Source organism: Hydra vulgaris, chromosome 12 (genome assembly GCF_038396675.1).
Source record: "Hydra vulgaris chromosome 12, alternate assembly HydraT2T_AEP".
In the NCBI taxonomy this organism is placed as follows: Eukaryota; Metazoa; Cnidaria; class Hydrozoa; order Anthoathecata; family Hydridae; genus Hydra; species Hydra vulgaris.
In genome coordinates this window covers 41974385-41995000 of record NC_088931.1, presented here as the reverse complement: position 1 = coordinate 41995000, position 20616 = coordinate 41974385, and the positions used below count along the sequence as shown (strand labels likewise).

General features: G+C 24.8%; 1 protein-coding gene across 1 annotated transcript in view; it reads right to left on the bottom strand.

Moving 5' to 3' along the window:
* The window catches only part of LOC100210672 (protein Hikeshi), a 27888-nt gene extending 7363 nt beyond the window's left edge, over nucleotides 1–20525 (bottom strand). The window contains exons 1-3 of the mRNA XM_065813305.1: nucleotides 20393–20525; nucleotides 17289–17386; nucleotides 1858–2079 (exon numbers count right to left, since the gene is read on the bottom strand). Of these exons, the coding sequence (XP_065669377.1) occupies nucleotides 1858–2079; nucleotides 17289–17330 (264 nt within the window). The 5' untranslated portion in view covers nucleotides 17331–17386; nucleotides 20393–20525. The remainder of the gene's footprint in view (nucleotides 1–1857; nucleotides 2080–17288; nucleotides 17387–20392) is intronic.
* Nucleotides 20526–20616: the final 91 nt, after the last annotated feature.

Genomic DNA, 20616 nt, shown 5'->3' with positions numbered 1-20616 from the left:
AGGAAAAATTTTCTATATATAATTTTATTATAAAAATATGAGAACTTCATTTGAATAAAATTGAAAGCAAAAATAAAAATTAGTAAAAATATTTTTGTCTAATTAACAAATAACACTCTAAAAAAGCTAGGTGAACTAAAGACACCTAAAAAAAGCTTGATGAACAAAAAACACCCTAAAAAAGCTAGATTAAAAAAAACACACTAAAGAAGCTAACAAGTGGCAAGTTGAAAGTAGGACAAAGTTTAGCAGACAAAAAATATTTCGTATTACATTATTTATATTAATGTAAACTACCTATTTTGTAGCAAATTTCTGATTGATTTATCTGTATTTGCTTTAGAAATCATTTTCAAAAATGAAACCAAAATGCATCAGTGAATATGAAACACAATCTAATACATATACTTGTACATCTATTGGCTAGATGTATGAGTTTCATCTAGCCAATAGATCCAAGGCAAAATCATTCACTCTTAAGCACTTAGTAGCTGAGAAAATGCTGAGAAGTACCATTTACCGGATTATCGGCCAAGCTGAAAATGAATCTGGTCACCAAAGTGCCAAGGGTAGTGGCAAAAAATAGGTAATCATGACCAAAACCAACATAAAGCAACTAAAAATGATATTTGACCATAAGGACACAGTTTCAAAAAACCAAGCAGCTCAACAACTTGAATGTAGTCATCAATACATTTCCCTGACACTCGAAAGCAAGTCTTCTATCCATACAAGAAAGAAAATCAAGATTCCGAAGCAAATGGAGGACCAGAAAATAAAGATTAGACCAACATGCCGTCTCCTGTGTGAAAAGTTGCAAAAAAAGTATTGCATTTTTAGATGATGAATCATACTTCACTTTATCTCACTCACACATTAACGGCAATGGCACCAAATAGCCAAATACAAGAAACTGCTCCTCTGGCTTTACTTTTCGAGCATGGCTTTTTAAAGCGTTTCCTCCTTCCAAGCGGCATTACAATCAACCAACAGATCTACTTGAATGATGTATTCAAAAAAGATTTATGCCGCCTATTGCAGAGCACCATTCAGATAATGCTTATATATTTTGACCTAGTATCAGAGCATTACGCGAAACCATCATTTCCTACCTGGAGGCCAAATAGGTGAGTTTTGCCCAAAAAGAAGACAATCCTCCAAATGCCCCAGAATTGTGCTTATTAAAATAATTTTTGGAGCATTCTGAAAAGTAAGGTTTATGCAAAGAACTGGCAGGCAAAAGGTTTAGATCATTTACACAAAAAGATCATCAAGAAATGCCTCAAAGAAATTGACATGGTCAGCGTACAATATCTTGCACAACAGGTTCCAGCTCTTGCTGATTCTGTTCGACATCATGGCTTGATTGAAATTCAATAAAACTTTTTACAATAAAGAATGTGACACTCTAATTGAACCTTTTTAGTTTTTTGTAAAATTTTCTTTAAAACTTGTTTTATTTTCAACTTGCCACTCATTAGGTGGACAACACCCTTAATAAGCTAGTTGAAAGAAAGATAAAGTTAATTAATAATGCTTTTTGTTTTTTGTTAATGTTGTATATTAACTTTAACATAATTGGAACATTTGTTGATAAAGAAATAAAATTAGAAATTTGTTGATAAAGAAATAAAAGTAAAAAAATTGTTAATAAAGAAATTAAAAAAAACTAAATAAAAGATGATATCAATAATTTAAAACTATTACCAATATTTATTTTCTTTAGCTTGAATATTGTGAAGTAAAAAAGTTATCTTTTCTTGAAATAGAAAAATCTCCTTTGCCTAATTTAATTGTCAGATTTTATGGAACTAATGAATGTTAAAAATTATTTAATTTCAATAAATTAAAAATTACCTTAGCAATTTTAAATACAACGCTAGGTTTATCATTTGAAACGAAACCTAACATATGCCATGCTACCTCAGAATTTGGCCAGCATAAGTAGATAGAAGCAGCATAACCTTCAGGAAAAGGTTGACTTCCAGTTAAAAAAATTACTAAATGATTAATGCTTTCACAATTTGGTAGAAGAAATACAATTTGAGCATCGCTTATTTGTTGATAGACAAACTGCACCTAAAAGAAAATTTAATAGTAATCAAACAAATCATCTAAAATTTCACACATACAATTTCAAATATAAAAAAACCCATTTTAAACTTGATTGTAAAAGCTTAAGTCATTTGCTCACAATTTATACTCATCTTTTATAAAAACAATATTTTTCGATATTACTTTATCTATGCTCCAAGTCATGTTTTTCTACATAAAATATCTGTTCTAATTAATAGCCTTGGTTTACCCTTTATTAAAGAACTAAAATTGTGGAAGTGGAAAAAAAAATTTTCTTCTTAAAATTTTTCAAACTTTACGCATAATTTACATTGAAAACATAAATATAGTTACTGTTTAGAAAGTAAAAGAAAAAGAAAAGAATGTGCAGCGCTCTTAAATGAATAATTTTTACAGCAAAGGTCATCTATTTTAATTAATTTTTAAACGGTTAAAAGCAACTAATAAAAAATGTTACAATTAAAAACATATTTAGAAGAGTTGAGAAGATCCCAAAAAGAACAGTGTTAAAAGTCACAAATCAATTATTTCTTCTTGAATTTGGTATCCAGAGTCCCGAAAATTCAGAGACTTATTTGTAAGAAAAACAATAGGTTCCAAGTCATTAAATATAATTAATTTTTTTCTTAATACAGATCATAAGTCATTCAACATTTTTAGAGCTTGAAAAACATGTTTATATTAAACTTTTATGACAAAACAATGAGAAAATCCTCATATTTTTGTGCGTTCTCTTAGTGAGAGGCTTGGATAATTCAAAAAACTGTGAACCAGTTTTCTAACTAGTTTTATATCGTGAAAAACCTCCTTTCCTCCATTACCAGATTTGCATTTGATTGATTTTGTTTAGTAAAAATGTTAAACAACATAACTAACGATGTAGAAATGCATTTGCAACTTTTGCTACGGAATTGTAGTTAAATTCAGAATTTTTATAAAATTTGTACAGAATACTTTTTTTAACACCTTGTTCTTTTATCATTTTTAAAACTTATTTTAAGTTAAATGCGGAAATTAAAATCTTTTTTTGAAATCAGTACATGTTGCCAACGAAATACAAACACAATGAAAAATATATTAATAAAACCACTGAAAAAAAATTACGTATTTACTCTTTCACATTTATTTTGTGTACATGCTTTATTTCTAATTAATTTATTTTAAAAAATTCAAAAAACAATTCAGTTTTTGCTATTTTTTTGTTGTTGACCTCCTACTTCTATTTTAAACATTTTAAAAATATTAAAAAACTTAAAATCTTTGCAGCGTATTCATTGCGTGTAAAGTTATGCAACTTTATGTTAAAATTTATGCAATTTAAATTTTGATTGGATAACTTTGATTTAAAATGAATAAAAATTCTGTTATTTAGTAAGTCTTATCTAGTGTAAAAACTTGTGTTTGATTTATATCTCTAGAAAATACTTTGCTATTAATTTTGTTACTGAATTTAGAATGAAAAATACTGCAACAAGAAGTAATAAACAAGTAAATAAATAAATCATAAACCAGTAAACAAATAAATCAAAATTAATAAACTTCTTTAGAAATGTTGCAGTAGCTTCTCTCCCATCCTAATATTTTCCTGAATCTTACAACCTACAACTTTTTAAGTCTTCCATCAACTGTTTCCTTGCTCTTTAACTCTATTCTTTGTTTTCTAGTAACTCCCAACTTAATAGTGGTTGCTTGCAGTCTTGTTGGGAGTGAATCTCAATCAAACAAACAATATTACAAATATTGCAAACAGAATATTAGGTCAAATAAAGCATTGCTTTAAATACTTAAAAACTTAATGAGACTGCTGTATTGTTTGTTAGTTGGCCCACATTTGAATTTTACTTCACTAATTTGGAATCTTTATCATAAAAGAGACATCTATATATTATAGAACAAGTACAACAAAGAGCAACAATTAAATGTTCAGGTATATAATATAAAGAGCAAATAAAATAATTTGTATTTTCATCATTAGAAAAACAAAGAGGGGGGATTTAATAAAATATTATAAAATAAAAAGGGATAATCTTAGAGTATTTTGGAGACCCACCAATAAAAAATTTATATATAAAAATAAGAAAACATAACCAACAGTTGCACAAAGTAACAAAAAAACTATTTGTTTTTTAGAAGCAAGAACGAAGTTCTTTACAAATAGGATTGTAAATAAATGAAACAGTCTAATAAATGAAGTTGTAAATGCTGTTGATGTCAATACTTTCAAAAACAAACTCAACAAACATGAGAAAAACAACTTTAACTTTATTTTATTTCATCATTATTACAAAGTTTAATTTATTGTTATTATGAATTTAATTTTTGTTTTGCTGTGCAAGTCACATAAAATATGTACATTCAACACTAATAATAACAATAATAATAATAATTATAATTACAATAATAATAAAAATGGTGATCAACTAAAAAATTTTATAGTAAAAGTTTATTTCTTAAACAACCCATTTTTACAGTTGTTTTGATCAAGTTATAACAATTTCTGATTTATTTAGCTTAAAATAGCAAAAATGCAAAATTTGAAAAGGTTTTGAAAATTTGACATGCTGCAGTTCCATACCTCAGGCCTTGTTTTAAAGCATTACGCGTAGAGTGATTTACGCACGCCTTAGGCAACTTTACGAAAACAGTAAGCGATTTTGGTTAAGCAACTTTTTATCATTGTTTAATTTTTAAATCATTCTATAAGCAGTAAGATAAAAATATAAAATAAAAAAAAACACATTAACTTTTGAATGACGATTATGTAAAATTATTGTTTCAAAAGTTTGAATGACAATTATGTTAGATATAAGCACTAATTGCTAATGAAAAAAACTCAAATCAAATTAAAAATTTATTTTCATTTTGTTTTTTTTTTATTGTAATGATTGATTATTTTGCTTGGAAAACGCTAATACTTTATGCTTGAAGCAAAGATCATTATAATTTAATTTATTATTAAATATTAAAATTTAATAAAAAAAATTGATTTAATTTAAAACTAATTCAATAAAATATATAATTTTATCCTAATAAAAAAAATATATTATTTTTAATTTAGATTTAAAAAATACATTTAAGTTTATTAAAATTAAAGTTAATGCTAGGGTTTAACCTAACTGTTAAATTCATTTAAAAATATTACTAAATATTGTCCAATATTTAAATTTTGTTTATTTTTAACAAAAATTACCTCATTTTTATCACAATAGTTTTTTCGGTTTTCTATCCTAAACATTTTTTTATTTCTCAAAATTAAATTTTATATAAACAGCTCCATCAAAAATTTGCGCAAAACGTAAGTTGAACTTTTTTTTTTAGTGATTATTTTTTAATAAATGATATATACAGCGATATAATTTTAATAAATGTTTGGAAAATTAATCTTTGCTTTCACAACAAAATTGTTAATAAAATAATAAACTTTTAATAAATAAAGTAAATAAATTAACATTTTTTTATTTGTTACTCTCAAATTTTTTTAAAATATAAAATTATTTGTAGTTGCAAAGCCACAATAAGAAATTTAAGAAATAATCATTTATAAATTCAAAAATTTAACATATTTTAATTCATTTATGCAAATGTTGAGAAAAGAAAGAAATTCGTTAATATCAAACATTTTTAAAAATGTGATATTAAATTTAATTAATTAGTATTAAAAAAAAAGAAAATAAAATAAACATTCCCATATAATAATAATAAAAAAGAAGTTAAATAATAACGTAATTTTTTTATTTGTTACTTGCTAATTTTTTTGAAATTAATGTTATTGCAGTAATTTAAAAAAGCGAATGTCTTTAAAAATTTTAATTTAAAAAAGCGAATGTCTTTAAAAAATTAAAAAAATTAAGAAAATTTTATGACGTCAACTTCACATTAAGCTATTGCATTAAGCATTTTTTATTTAAAACAAGGCCTGATACCTACAGTTACCTACTGATAGGCAGTGCTAAATGTTTGTTACTTTTATGTTCTTAGGGTAGCTGCTTGCGGAAAAAATCAAAATTATACATAAGAAAATAATTTAAACACTTATAGCAACAACTATATTTTTTTTTTTTAAAAATGATTAACATCACATTAATTGTGCAAGCATATAAAATAGCATAAACAGTTGTCATAAAATAAGAATAGATAAGATAAATGTGGAGGTTGAATACTATAACCAGTGTCTTAAATAAGGTTGTTTTATGCATATAATATAATTATAATTAAATAATTTACACATGGTTATAATTTTAGTGTAAAACATTTTATGTGAATTTAAAGTTTGTTTTTATACATAAGGTATATATTTCAAAATCTGCAGAATATTGCTTTTCTAGACTTTAATATTTAAGTATCTAATTTTGTAAGAACAAAAAATTATAAAGTTTGATGTATGTATAGTTGTACAAATTGTGTATTGACATTCATTTTTGACAGCAAGTTCTAAACACATGATTATTAAACTATGTAACAGTCATTACTGGTTATGATCATGAATATTAAACTATGTAGCAGTCATTTATATTTATATTTAAAATTTGATTTAAATTATTTTAATAATGAAAATAGTAAGACTTAATTACATTTTTTTTTTTTAGATCGTGTTACATGTTTGCTCTGCCTTATATTCTTTTTAGATTAACAAAAAATGACAGAGAAATGTTGCTAACTAAAAGTTTTAACTGCAGATTGTGACAAGATATTTTATTATAGTGACTGGGAGTATAAAACTAGAAGATATTGTGAACACTGATGTTGAAGTTTTACTTTAAAGGGTAGGATATGCTTTGAACCATGAAAAAGCCTTTGCTTCAAGATGCGCTTCAAAAATACTGTTTTGGCTTGTTTAAAGAACACAAGAAAATTATTAAGGAATTATGTAAAGTCAACACAATTGTATTACAACAAATAAGGTAAAACTCGGTCAAAAACTTTATACTAACTGTATAAATGAATTCAAACTTAAAGAAATTACATTATTGCGGAACAAATTAGATTACAGTTGTTCAACCCAACTAATATAAAAATTAATATATTATTATATAATATTAGATAAGACAATTTTAAACAAGAGTGCTTCTTCACTAGGAACATCACCTTTCAAAAATGTCAGTAAATGTGACAAATTAAAATATGGAAAGATTGAAAGTTGAAAACTTAAAACAAGTATGACAAACTTAGTCACCATTAAAGATAGAGAACAAAGATATTATTGGAAAACAAACAAAATCTGTAAAATTTAGACAAACTTTTAGATGCAATAAAGGAAAAAGGAAATTAAATGAATGAAAATATTCAGTTACTAACATTAACATCTAAAAGTTGGTCCATTAAAAAAACTTGAACAAAAAATATTTTCACTTTCAGAACATCTTGTTAAACACAAATAAATGAAAAAGGCATACTTATCAAACCTGAGGTTGAATGAAGACAACAACATATTGCTAAACAGAAAGTATGACAATATCTTTCAAAGAATCTGAATATTTCAAAAGACTATGTCAAGGTTTTGCATAAATAGTGTGGAAGTACATTAAAAATAACACACTTTTCTTACGCTTATGGAATTTCAGAAAACTAATATTCATCATCTTTGAGATGGTAAATATGAGCTCATATTCGTTGTCTCAAAGATAACTACTGATAGATGTCTTATAATTATCTAAATTTAGATGCCTAAAAGGTGTTAACATTTTAGATTCTAAAATGTTAACACCTTAACACCAAAGATGTGTTTGGCAAAGCTTTAACCAGCCAGGGCTGGGTAAAGCTTTGCCAATTTTGGTCAATACCAATTCATTCATAACTTTTATACAGATTGGTCAACCAAACTGAAATTATAGGGTTGTTTTTTTTTTTATTTACATAAAATCCATGGGCAGTCAAAATTTGAAGCCAATCTGAGATGGATACCACTATAGGTATATTAGGTGATTTGATATGTAATAACCCTAATTAAATTCAAAACAGATAGAATAGTGGTAATAAAGACGATATTAATAAATAATTTGTCCTTTTACTACTAAAAAGTTTTGACTTGTGTACAAAAGAAGTAGAATATTAGACTTCTTAACATTTTATTTTTATTAATTTTTAATTACTTTATTTCCTTTTCAAAATTAAAAGATAAAAAATTGTATTAGCAAATGTAATTGTCAATTAAATTCAACAACCTATTTATACAACTTAAAAAAAGTTATTCAAATGAAGTACTAGATTACTCTAGGTTACACTCGCTATAAAGCCCTATACTTGGAGTTCCAAGTAAAAGACTTAAAGATGAATGAATTGAGAAATTTCTTTAATTTAATTATTAAATTAAATATAATTATGTAAAATTTATTTAAAAAAATGAGACTTTCATTATTTAATGCATTTTCAAATTTATTTTATGTGTTAAATGTTATCTTATACTAAGAAGTATTATGATGCTAGTTTTATAAGGAAAAAAAAATTAATATAGGGGAGAATGGGGCACCATGAAACATTGTAATTGTGGAGACATCTTAAGAGTTGTGATAACCACTTCCATATGGTGAAACCAGGGATGTGAAGTCAGAGTCCGGAGACAAGGAGTCCCTGTTTGTACCTTGAGTCTGTAGTACCTCACATCATAAAAATTTTTGGGACACCAGGGTTTTTTTAATCTTAAAGGGATCCCCAAGTGCCAAGACAAGTTGTGTTCATATCATAGATAAACATTAGAAAATAAGTTAAAAGTTAATTTAACTTTTAAAAACAAATTATTGAATGAAATATTAACAAAATCATTTGTTGTTTTGCCATTATACTTTCGGTTGAGAACCTAACTTTAGGCTCTTCAAACCTGCATAGTTTTTTCCATTAAAAAAACATCTGGTCTCAATAATAAATGTTTTCGCTCACCGCAGAGTTTTTTAAACTCAGTTCAGTTTTACACAATTAGGTTGGGTTTTCCCCATTCATTTTTCATATTTAGTCTGCGGCAATTATAAAAAACAATCGCTGTAGCTTGTTTTTGTTTTTTGTTCAACGTATCGTTAAGTACTTGAGTTACAATAAACTAGCATAATAAAAATAGTAATTAAGCAAAACGAACTTTAAAATACACGAGATATTTGTCTTAGAAAATAAGTAATCAGCTTTTTTATATACAACACTAAGTACAATATAATCCAACATAGTTAAATTTTGAACGATTTAAAAACCTTAATTTTTTTAATTAATTCAGGAAACCATTAAAAATGATCTTATACATATTTTTAACTTATGTTTTCAATAATTTAATTTTCTCAAGAAACTATTTTTAAAATAATTAATATATTTTTCAGATAAATGTAAAATTGATATTAAAAACTTAAATTGTATATTTTTGTTCAACCGCTAAAAGGTAAACCCCTGCATTTTGAACTTTATTAAATTTTTTGAGAAAGAAACTTTTTTGATTGACGTCAAATTTAAGCATGTTAATCAGACCTGATTTAAAAAATAAAAAAAGTCAAAGAACCACAACATTTCTTTGTAAGAAACAAAATGATGTTAAAAACAAAGAAGTTTTTTGTAATTCAATAATTTGTTTTCAATAATTTATCTCATTCAATAACTTTTTTTGGAAAGTTTAATTAACTTTTAACTCATTTTCTAATGTTTATCTATGATATATACAACTTGTCTCAGCACTTGGGGATCCCTCTAAATCAGCATATTAACGTTATCTAACAAACCATTACTAACTTCATTATTAAAGAATATAGAAGGTGTATGATAGCATATGCAGTATGCAAAACCTTTGGTGTACACTGATAGCTAGATGCCGAATTATGTTTAGGCACCTGCATTGAAACCAATAAAAAAGGAAATATTTTAACGCTCTTCCCTAATGTATTGTTTTAACAGATTTTACTAATTTAAAAAAAACTATTCTTTTAACAGGTTTTACTAATAAAAAAAAGTATAAAAGCATAGTCATAGTATTTTACTAACCTGGAAACGCGAGCTGTTATCAATAGAATTCATAAATTACCCAAAACTTTTAGGGTGACCGAACTGAGAGTGCATCGAATATTTTTTAATTACTTTTTCTGGCGCAGAATATTTAGATAATTTGGATGAACTCAATACTGTTATAGCTGCTAATAAGTTGCTGTTTGTTGAAAACAGACCTCAATTTTAGTTCAAATGTTAGGCTACCTAATTTAAGTTATCCTAGTATATTTATGTGTTAGTTTTGAAAAAAAAAGATGTATATCACAAGGTTACATGTCACCTCAATGCCAAATACAAGGATATGATTACTGATGAAAAATTTAGTAAAAAATAAAAAGCAGAGGATATCCTTCAACCTATTAGGTTTTTGCCAAAGATGAATGTTACCCTGCTATAAGCTGAATAAAAGAACTTTAAAAATTTTAAAAATCAAGTATAGATATTTCAAGTATCAAGAAAGTCATTGCAGAGAAGTCTCTTGTAAAAAATTGTAACTAATTCTTTTGATAGAAATGCTAAAAAATTTTACATCAGAGTTTACAAAAATACTTTTGAAACTCCAAGTTCTTTCTCAAACCTTAGCCAAAGCTGTAGTTTCCTTTTAAGTTTTAAAGTAGCAAACCTTTGTTTAACTGAGTGGTGACTCCTTCATCAATGGTATTCTAATGTTTAAGCATATATCCCACAATATTACTAAAAACAATTTCTATTATGACTTAGAGGGAATGTTTTTTGTACCTCTGTTTCATAAACAGTGTTCATCATTTTTGCTTTGTGCTAGATGGGCATGATCATCTAACTCTGTATATACAAATTCCAGTTTCCAGACTAGTTAAAGTAAGAATAAAATTTGTAACATTTTTGAGTTGCTATAATTTATCATTTATATTAAATAAAAATGCATTAAAATGTTTTCATTCAAATATGTACTTAATATATAAGTTAAAATAACGACTTTGATAACTATTTTTTGTAGGTTTTTAACTAATTATGTAATTTTAGGAAGGTCATAGAATAAGTGTAGAGAAGTTAAGCATGGTAATCAAACAAATTGAGCACAGTAATCAAACTATTTCATCCCTAAAATTTCTGATAAACTGACTAAAAAAATTATTAAAAAATAAATAAATTTGGACTCCGGAGTCCATGGAGCCCCTATTTTTTGACCCGAGAACCAGGAGTCTTAAAGTCTATGAAAATGGAAAGGACGCATCCTTGGGTAAATCAGTTACAAATAGAGCTATGTTTTGAAAAATATATATCAATTGACATCATTAGACCTGTGGAGGGTCAAAATTTGTGTTTTTTTGATGACAAAGAAATTTATTAGTTTATCTTATAATAAATATATATAAGGTATCTTATTCAATGTGTCTCTCCAGCATGGAAAATAAGGAACTTAAGGCGAGCGGTCAATTTGACCGGCCAACTGCTTTTTTTGGAAAATCAAAATTTTTCTTTTCAAAATTTTTGTTTAAATCTTAGTAAAAGTTCTTCTTGACTAAACTTTATAAATACAAAAATAAGTTAATACTCGAAGGGTAAAGAATAAAATTATTTTAATAATAACAATTTTAAATAAAATCGGTGTGCCATGCTAGACAAGAATAAAATGAGGATAGAAAACTAGGAAAGAATAATTTCAGAATAGAATGTTTTATGATAGAAATAAAGAAACCTTACTAGAAAAGAATTTTTACAAAAGAATATTTTTTGGCAGAAATTTTGAAAAGAAACTTGAAATACTTTATAGAATATTTTTTATAAACGTAAACAACTTGCTTGGAAAGAATTTTATTTAATAAATGCAAAAAACTTGCTAGGAAAGAATTTTATTTAATAAATCTAAAAAACTTGCTACGACAGAATTTTATTTCATTAATCCAAAAAAACTTTGGTTCGATCAGAAAAATTAATTTTTCTGATCGAACCAAAATTAATGCGATTATAATTATTTAACATTTATTCAATCAAAAATCATAACTGTAATTACCAAATTGCGCGCAAATTCTTTCTTAAAATTTCTTTGCTAGCAAGTTTTTAAAATTTCTTTTCTAAAATTTCTTTGCTAGTACGTTTTTCCAATTTTCTTTGCTAGAAAGAAAATGACTTTTACTTGTGCGATTTCTATCCTAAAAAAGTCTTTGCTAGCAAGTTTTTCATTTTTCTTTGCCAGAAAGGATATATGTATTTCTTCTTTTCTATCCTTCAATTATTCTATCCTAAAAAGTAATCATATTTTTTTCTATCATAGCAAGAATTTTCATTTTCTTTCCTAGAAAGGCTTTCCTGAATTCTTGTCTAGAATCGGCCACCATAAAATCAATGCTTTTTTTAAAAGTGCAAACTGGCAATTAATAATTTTAAATATATTTAAAAATAATTCATTTCATTAAAATGACTTTGCAAATGGTGGGAAAATATTTTATTTTATATCTTTTACTCAATAAAATCATTTCAAAAACCACTAATGTTAATTAGTTAATAATAATGTTACTAACTCTTGTTTGCAGACACTATTTAGACTGAATATTTAATACTTTAAATTGTTTTAAACATTTGTCTTCTTAGCATTAAGCAACTTTTTTAATGAAACAAATTTTAAAAATTAAATTTTAAAATTAAATTTTAAAACATTTAACAATTTGTTTAATGAAACACTTTAAAAATTATTAAATTTACATAAAACAAGATTTTTTATAAATATACAGGCTTGGCCAGGAAAGCGTGCAATTTTACGTCATAATATGACCACGCAAAAACTCTGTGTTTTTTGAAAACTTGACCACGGCTATTATTATGTTCTGAAAGTTTGTATACATTTTGAAAAATCTTTACTTAACTATAAAAAAGCTTAAAAAAAACATCATAGAAGAAGCAAATAAATCTTTGTAAAAGAAATAACAAAAAATAAAATAAAAATAACTTAACTAAAACTAAATTTAAAAAAATAAAAATAAAACTTAACTAAAATAAATAATTAACTATAATGATAAGGTTATCTAAATTATGTTTGGAATAAATAACTTTTTGAACCGTTTATTTTTACAAATGTTTTTATAATTTAATATTATGCAAAAAGCTGATTAAATAAAGTAAAAACTTACATCTAACAATTGTTTAACAAATGCGCACATTTAAAAGTTAAAAAAAAGTTTCTTAGCATCGCTTTGCAGCAACGTAAATAAAAGAAAAAATAATCAAATTGTTTATTTAACTTTTTATATATTTTTATATATATAAATTGTTTATTTAACTTTTTATAAGTTTATATAACTTTTTTTTTAATTAAAGACATTTAAATTAAAAGAAAAATACTTATATAAATATATAAAAATATATGTACTATTGATTAATATTCTTGTAAAAAATTATTAGCAGTAATTTGTTACTTCATTTAAATGCGTTTCAATAATATAAAAACATAAGTAAAGATTAAATTTAAATTCAAATAGCTTTCAAAAAGTTCTTTCTTTTTTATTCTCAACAAAATATTTCTACTTTTTGAGTTAATTAACTTTAATGATTTTTATATGAAGATTTTTAAAGAGACTGTCACTGTTTAAAGTTGTTGCTTATAAAATTTAAATTATTTTTTTTATAATTTTTATATTTTTTAATTTACTTATAATAAAATCTTATAAAATTAAATTAAAAAAAAATTTACACAACTTTCAATGATACTTTAATTAAAATCATTAGCTACTTTATTTAAAAGTGCTCTGCTAATACAACAACGCTAGTAAAGATAAACGTGTCGAAGTTATTTATTTTCAACGTAATTAAAAACCAATTTTTTCAGCGCATTTGTTAAAAACCGTGGTTAAATTGTCAAAACAAAATATTATTTGTGTGGTCATATAATGACTTGAAATCGCACACCTTCCTGGCCAAGCCTGAATATATATATATATACTTTTTTAATAATCCTGTTATAAAAAAAAGCGCAAGTGCTCAATTAGTAATTTTTAATTTATCTATAAACATTTCATTCATTTATTTGCAATTTTTGGCAAAACTTACAAGAAGATAAATAAAACAGTTTAGAGAAAAATAAAACAATTTGACTTGTGCAGTGCAGATGAAAGAAAAACTGTTCATAGTTAAATACATATTTAACTAATACATAATTTATTAAATACATAATTAATAAATACATAATTTATTATATATTTTATATTATAAATAAAATAATATATAAAATTTTTATATTAAAATAGTAATAAAATAAGAACTTCAATCATTTAAGAAAAAAGGATTTTTAACATCAGTAAAATAAAATTAATTTAAATAAGTGAAGCAAAAAACTTAATGATTATAGTTTACGCCATTACGTATACGCTACGTACGCTACATGCAATACATTTGTCAAAAAAGCGAATTAATGAGTTCAGGGTTGTCAAAGCAAAAAAATTACTGGTTTTTATTAACATGCAACAATTATTAGATAAAAGTTTTAACAACGATAAATTTAATACATGCTTAAATATATTATAAGTAGCAGTTAATATTATATATTATAAGTAGCAGTTAATAATATAAAATTATTAATAAATTACTAATTTTTAATTATTGAATTATATTGATATAAATTATCAATAAGTTTTTAATTCTTAATTATTAAATTATATTGATAAAAAATAAATTTATTGGAATGTTTTTATAACAAAGATAAAAACCAGTATTGAAAAATAAAAAGATTAAGGAAAAAATTTGCATTTTACTTCTTTTCGCTTTCAAACTTTTCACTTTAACAACCCGCTAGCAATTAAAGTAGCGAATCATAAACAAGAAAACTATTTTTAAAGCTTTTCCAAAATTTAAATAATTTTATAAAATACGCATTTAGTATACGCATTTTCCAAATAACATCCTGATTATTTCAAACCTTGCTTTTAAATCTCTGATTTTTTTCAAATGGTCAACCATGACCATTTGAAAAAAATCCACGCTGCTATCGATAAGTAAAATTATTTTTTAAACTACAATCTATAGGCTCTTTAATTTATTAAACAAAATTATTGAAAAAACAAGTTGAAACTAAAAATAAAGCAATTGGTATACTTTTTAATGATGCTCAAATAAGGTACCCTATGGGTGGGGTATGTTGATACATATTACTAATTTTACTTTAAATAGTCTCACAAGTTTAACTTGTTATACTGGTAATTAAAAAATTTAATTTTTTCATTTTTTTAAATATCTTCGCTTCCAACAAGGCTGCAAAGCAACCACAACAAGGCTGAAAAGCAACCACAGCAATTTATTGGAAGAGAAAAAATGAGGATTGTAGAGCAAGATTGACATATATAATAATGATTGACAGACAACTTAAAGGATTGAAAATTATATGAATTAGGAAAGCAAGATGAAGGATGCAAATTCCAAAGAACTGTTGTTCGAGGAAAAAAACTAGACGAATAAGAGTTTTTGGAGCACTTAGAAACAGACACAGAAAAAAGATGAGACTTAATTGAATGACGAGTAACACAAGAATGAATTTTAGTAGATGGCACAAGAGATGCTAGCTCTTTAGAGTAGTGCCCATTGTAGTATTTGTAGAAAAGAGAAAGAGAAGCAACATTATGATGATGTGATAATGGTTGGAGGTTGGCTGCAAAAGCAGGTCCAACTATGTTTTTAATGCATTTTTGCACCTTGTCTAAAAGAGAAAAGACATCGTTAGAAGATCCACCCCAGATATGGCAACAGCATATACCATATCTGGGCATAACAGCATAACAACATATGGCAACATTTTGTAAGTATAAATTCATTCCACAAATTGAACCAATCGCCTAAAAAAAAGTGTATTAAAAGAATTGTTATGAAGTAAAAACCCAAAAGTGTACCATGGTAACTCACTCTCTCTATAGAAGTATTCTTACACAGCTGACTAAATTATAAAATACAAACACAAGCACATTTTATCAAATCAGATTATTTTAAAATGTGTTCTTGGTACTTTAAAATGATAATGTTCATTTAGATTATAATATCAGTCATTCAGTAAAATATTACATTTTTGAAATTTATTTGCAAAAAAAGCACTAACATTTACTTTTACTTACAACACAGATATTTTGAAGTTAAAATTTCACAAAACTTCACAAAAATTATAAATTAAATTTTAGAGTTGTTTTTCAATTTCAGGTTTTCAGTTTACCATTAAAATTTTGAAAAAACTAAATTTTTAATTTTTAAAGTATGTTTTTTAAAAAAAGTTTATATATAAATTATAGAATATGTATTAAAATGTCAATAATAGTTCAAAAATAGACATACTGCATGTCTGATATCATATTACCTGAAAGCATACTCAATGAGATAAAAGTATAATATTTAATATTTTTAAAGAAACAAAAATACCACACAATTTATAAATCCTGTATATGTAATCCTGTAATCCATATATACATATACAAACTTTTTTTTTTAATTGAGAGATTTTTTAGAAACATTTTAAGAAAATTTGGTAACCTAATTTTGAAATTTCGTTAATCATAGATTATGACATTTTTGATTTTCAACCAATAAATTTTGATTTTTATATTTACACCTAATTAAAACATGTACTACTTATTTTCCAACCTTGTAAATTGTTACCCTACTGTATTTTTGATCTACTGATTTTTCAACCTAGTAAATATTCAATCTACTGTATTTTTAATTTTATAACTACGCCTTTCTGGTATTTATTTTGTATATTCTGTTGTTAATTTGAATACGAGCTAAATTTGATCAGCCTTGGCGCAGCAGTTGAAGCACTGTCTTCAGAATCAGGAGGTATAAGGTTCAATGAATGCTTGGAAAACTTATTGATTGTTAATTTAAAAAAAAAAAAATTACGTAGTTTAAAAAAAACAATGTTAAAAACACAGACCAGATAATCAGTTGGAAATTAATTTATCTCAAATCAGTTGAAAATAAAAGTCTATAAAATAGGTCAAAAAATAAATTGGTTAAAAACGAAAACGTTATAAATTAGTTAAAAATAAAAAAGACTATAACTGGTTGAAAACAATTTAGGCCTCAGAAATCAATTTAGGTCATCTGAAAATTAGTTCCACTTTTTACAGATGTTCTTTTTGTAGAACAACTTAGTAGGTCAAGATTTTTGTAGGCCCAACTGACACGGAAAATTTTACATAAGATATAAACATTTCTAACGATAAATTTTTAAATAAATAAACTTAAAACATACATTGTTAAATTATTAAATATATAACAGGTAACACAGTAAGATGTTAAAAACCTACCAGTCTGCCAGGAACTATGCATCCAAACATTGGAGTAGTCATTTTTCCTACTTAGAAGGTGATCCCATGCAAAATAACTTGAACAAGATTTAAAGTACCTCATAAACAAAAAGCAAACTTATTATTAACAAATATAAAGTTATTATGATAAATAGAGTCACAAAAAATCATGTTTTTTGCATCCATCATTTTTAAGTGAAACACAAAAACTTAAAAGGTTTTTTAGTTTTTGTGTTTTTTGGCTTTTACAGATTTTTATATCTTTTTTGATTAAAATTAAACTTTTTAAAAATATAGAGAGAGTTATAAAAAAATACTGATTTTTTTGGTAGGTAAAATTTGATAACAAAAACCTAAAGTATATTTTCTTTACCCCAAGTGTGGAAACTATTAATGCTTGTTATCAGACAACAAATATTAATGCTCAAGACTTAAAACTAAATAATATGATTACTTTGATTAGAAATCTGCGTGATAATGCTTAAAACACTTTAAAATTGTTATGTTCTAAAATAATTTAAAAGGTAAATGAATAAAAAGCCCTTGGTTTTTTCTTAAAAAAATAAGAACTTAAAATCAACTTATATCTCTAATGATAATACTTAGTTAACAATAAAAAACAATATGTTAATTAAATACTATTTATCTAAACATTATGAAATAACTTACTATCAACCTATTAAAATCAAATAATATTACAATTTTACTAGATTTTATAAAATATTAACAAATTATTACCCTTTCCATTATAATAGGAAGATTTTAACCCCATCTTTTATAACAAAAAATATATATAACCCATTCAGCATAGTAATAAAACCCTAATATATAAAATATAAACTTTATTTCTACATAAACAGTTAAAGTCATTCAAAACTTCAAATTTATTTTTTTATTATTTAGTATTTTAAAATTTTATAGTTCACAAAATATTGAATTGTCACTTTTGTTCATTCGGACATTTATGACTTACAACAAACAAAAAAAGTACAACAAAGATTGATTTAACAAATGTGGCAATGTATACTTTTTAATAAGCGATAAAATGGGCTAGGCATGTAGAGGGTAAAGATGCATGTAGAGCATAAAAAATTTTTGACAAAAGAGGTAGAGCAGAGGTAGGAAAACCTGAAGAAAATGTGTTACAGATGATAAGAAAAAATTGATTTAAGAAAAAAGATGCTCAAGATCGTGTATTTTGAAGAAACACTATTATATGAATCATTCAAACCATCCAAACAGAGAAACAAAGAAGCTAAAACAATTATAATAGTATATAGCTGTTCACAAATTTTTATTAAATAAAGTATTTTGAACTTTTTTAGGCTAGGCAATGATGAAATTTCAGGCAAATAATGACAGAACAAAATCACCCCACTGATAATGATTGAAAGGTCATATGTTACATCCTTTGGCACCTATAGAGTTGACTTTTTTTTTTTTTGTTTGTTCGTTTTTTTATCACTTTAAGGGATACTTTTTTGCTTTTTTGATTACTTTATTTATAATAATCTGTCCTTAGATAACAATCCTGATTGCAGTCATGTCATTTTTTTACATAAACAATTTGAATCACTTATTTATATATTAAATATTAACTAATACCATGTGACTATATGATAAGAAAAAATTGATTTAAGAAAAAAGATGCTCAAGATCATGTATTTTGAAGAAACACTATTATATGAATCATTCAAACCATCCAAACAGAGAAACAAAGAAGCTAAAACAATGATAATACCATACTATAATACCATGCTTTCTATTTGACAATGTTTCTCTACAGTATAAATTGTCTAAAATTCTTCGGCTTAACGACAATATTACTTATTTAAATGATTTATTTGTATGGGATTATCTTCATGATAAACTTCCAATTTCCTTCAAGAACTTTTTCCTTCAAATATGTAACAAACATTCTCACTTCCTAAGATCCTCTTCATGCAACAATATCTTTGTAGAACATACTAGAACAGTAAAATTTGGCAGCGAATCAATTAAACATCAGTGCACCAATGCTTGAAACAATCTCCCTCATTCTTTTAAAACTGAAAACTCAATTTCTCAATATAATTTTCTCAATAAATTAAAAAAACACTATTTGGATAGCTACTAGAATAATAACATCAATAAAAGCAATATATCACTGTTAATAGTCTTATTAAAAATACTCTCTCTTGTATATTTTATTTATTTTATATTTTTTTTTTTTTTTTTTATTTTTTTTTTTTTTTTTTTAGAATCTTTACATTTATGTACAGCTTTTTTGTCGTCCTTGTACAATGATTGAATGTGTATGTGCGTATGCCTGTGTGGGTATATGTATGCGTGTGTGGGTATATGTATGTGTGCAAATGTGTGTATATGTGTATGTATGTGTGTTGTGTGTTAATATGTGTGTGAATGTGCATGTATATTTATGTATGTTCTTATGTAGATAAGTATAGACATATTTAAATATACCATTGTTACTATTATTATTAACTTTATTTTTATTAATATTATTATTTTTATTAATACCATAATTTTTATTGTTATTAATACCATTTTTATTATTATAGTTATTATTAATGTTATTATTATTGTTAACGTTATGATTTTTAGAGTTGTTATTATTTTATTCTTATGTTCTTTATTATTATATTCATTATTATTAGGTGTTTACGCATCATTAGTAATTATACTATTTGTAAACACCCTTGAATTGTAAAATCATGTAATTCAGATAATTTTGATTGATTGATTGATTGACTCTAAAAACATAAACTTTTTAACGTTTATTTGTAAAAATTATTTGAAACAAAAAAAACTATACAGAAATTCTATTTATTTAACATGCTAAAGAATTTTGCCAGATTTATTAAAAAACAAAATCTAATGAAAAATTTATAATTTGACAATATAAAAAAATATGTTAATATAAAACTTTCATATGATTCATACAGCATGAAAACTATTAGACGCAAATAAATAATAAAACTTTGACAGCATTTTTGTGCCGTGTAAGATACTAGAAAATCTTTAGCAATGCTGTTGCTTTAATTTTTAAGCATTTAATATAAAATGCATTTTTAATTTTAATTTAAACTAAAAATAAAACTTACTTTAATGTCTAATAATTTCGTTTATATCTTCTAATAATTTCGTTTATATCGTCTAATAATTTCGTTTATATAATATATGATTAATTCGCTGACAATTACGGCAAAATATTATTTTTCGTAAAATTCGCGGAACATTCTAGTGCAATTGATTATTTTCCTTGAAGTTCTTATATAGAGTGAAAAAAAAATAACAAAGCAAAGCGAATTATTTTTTTATCTATAAG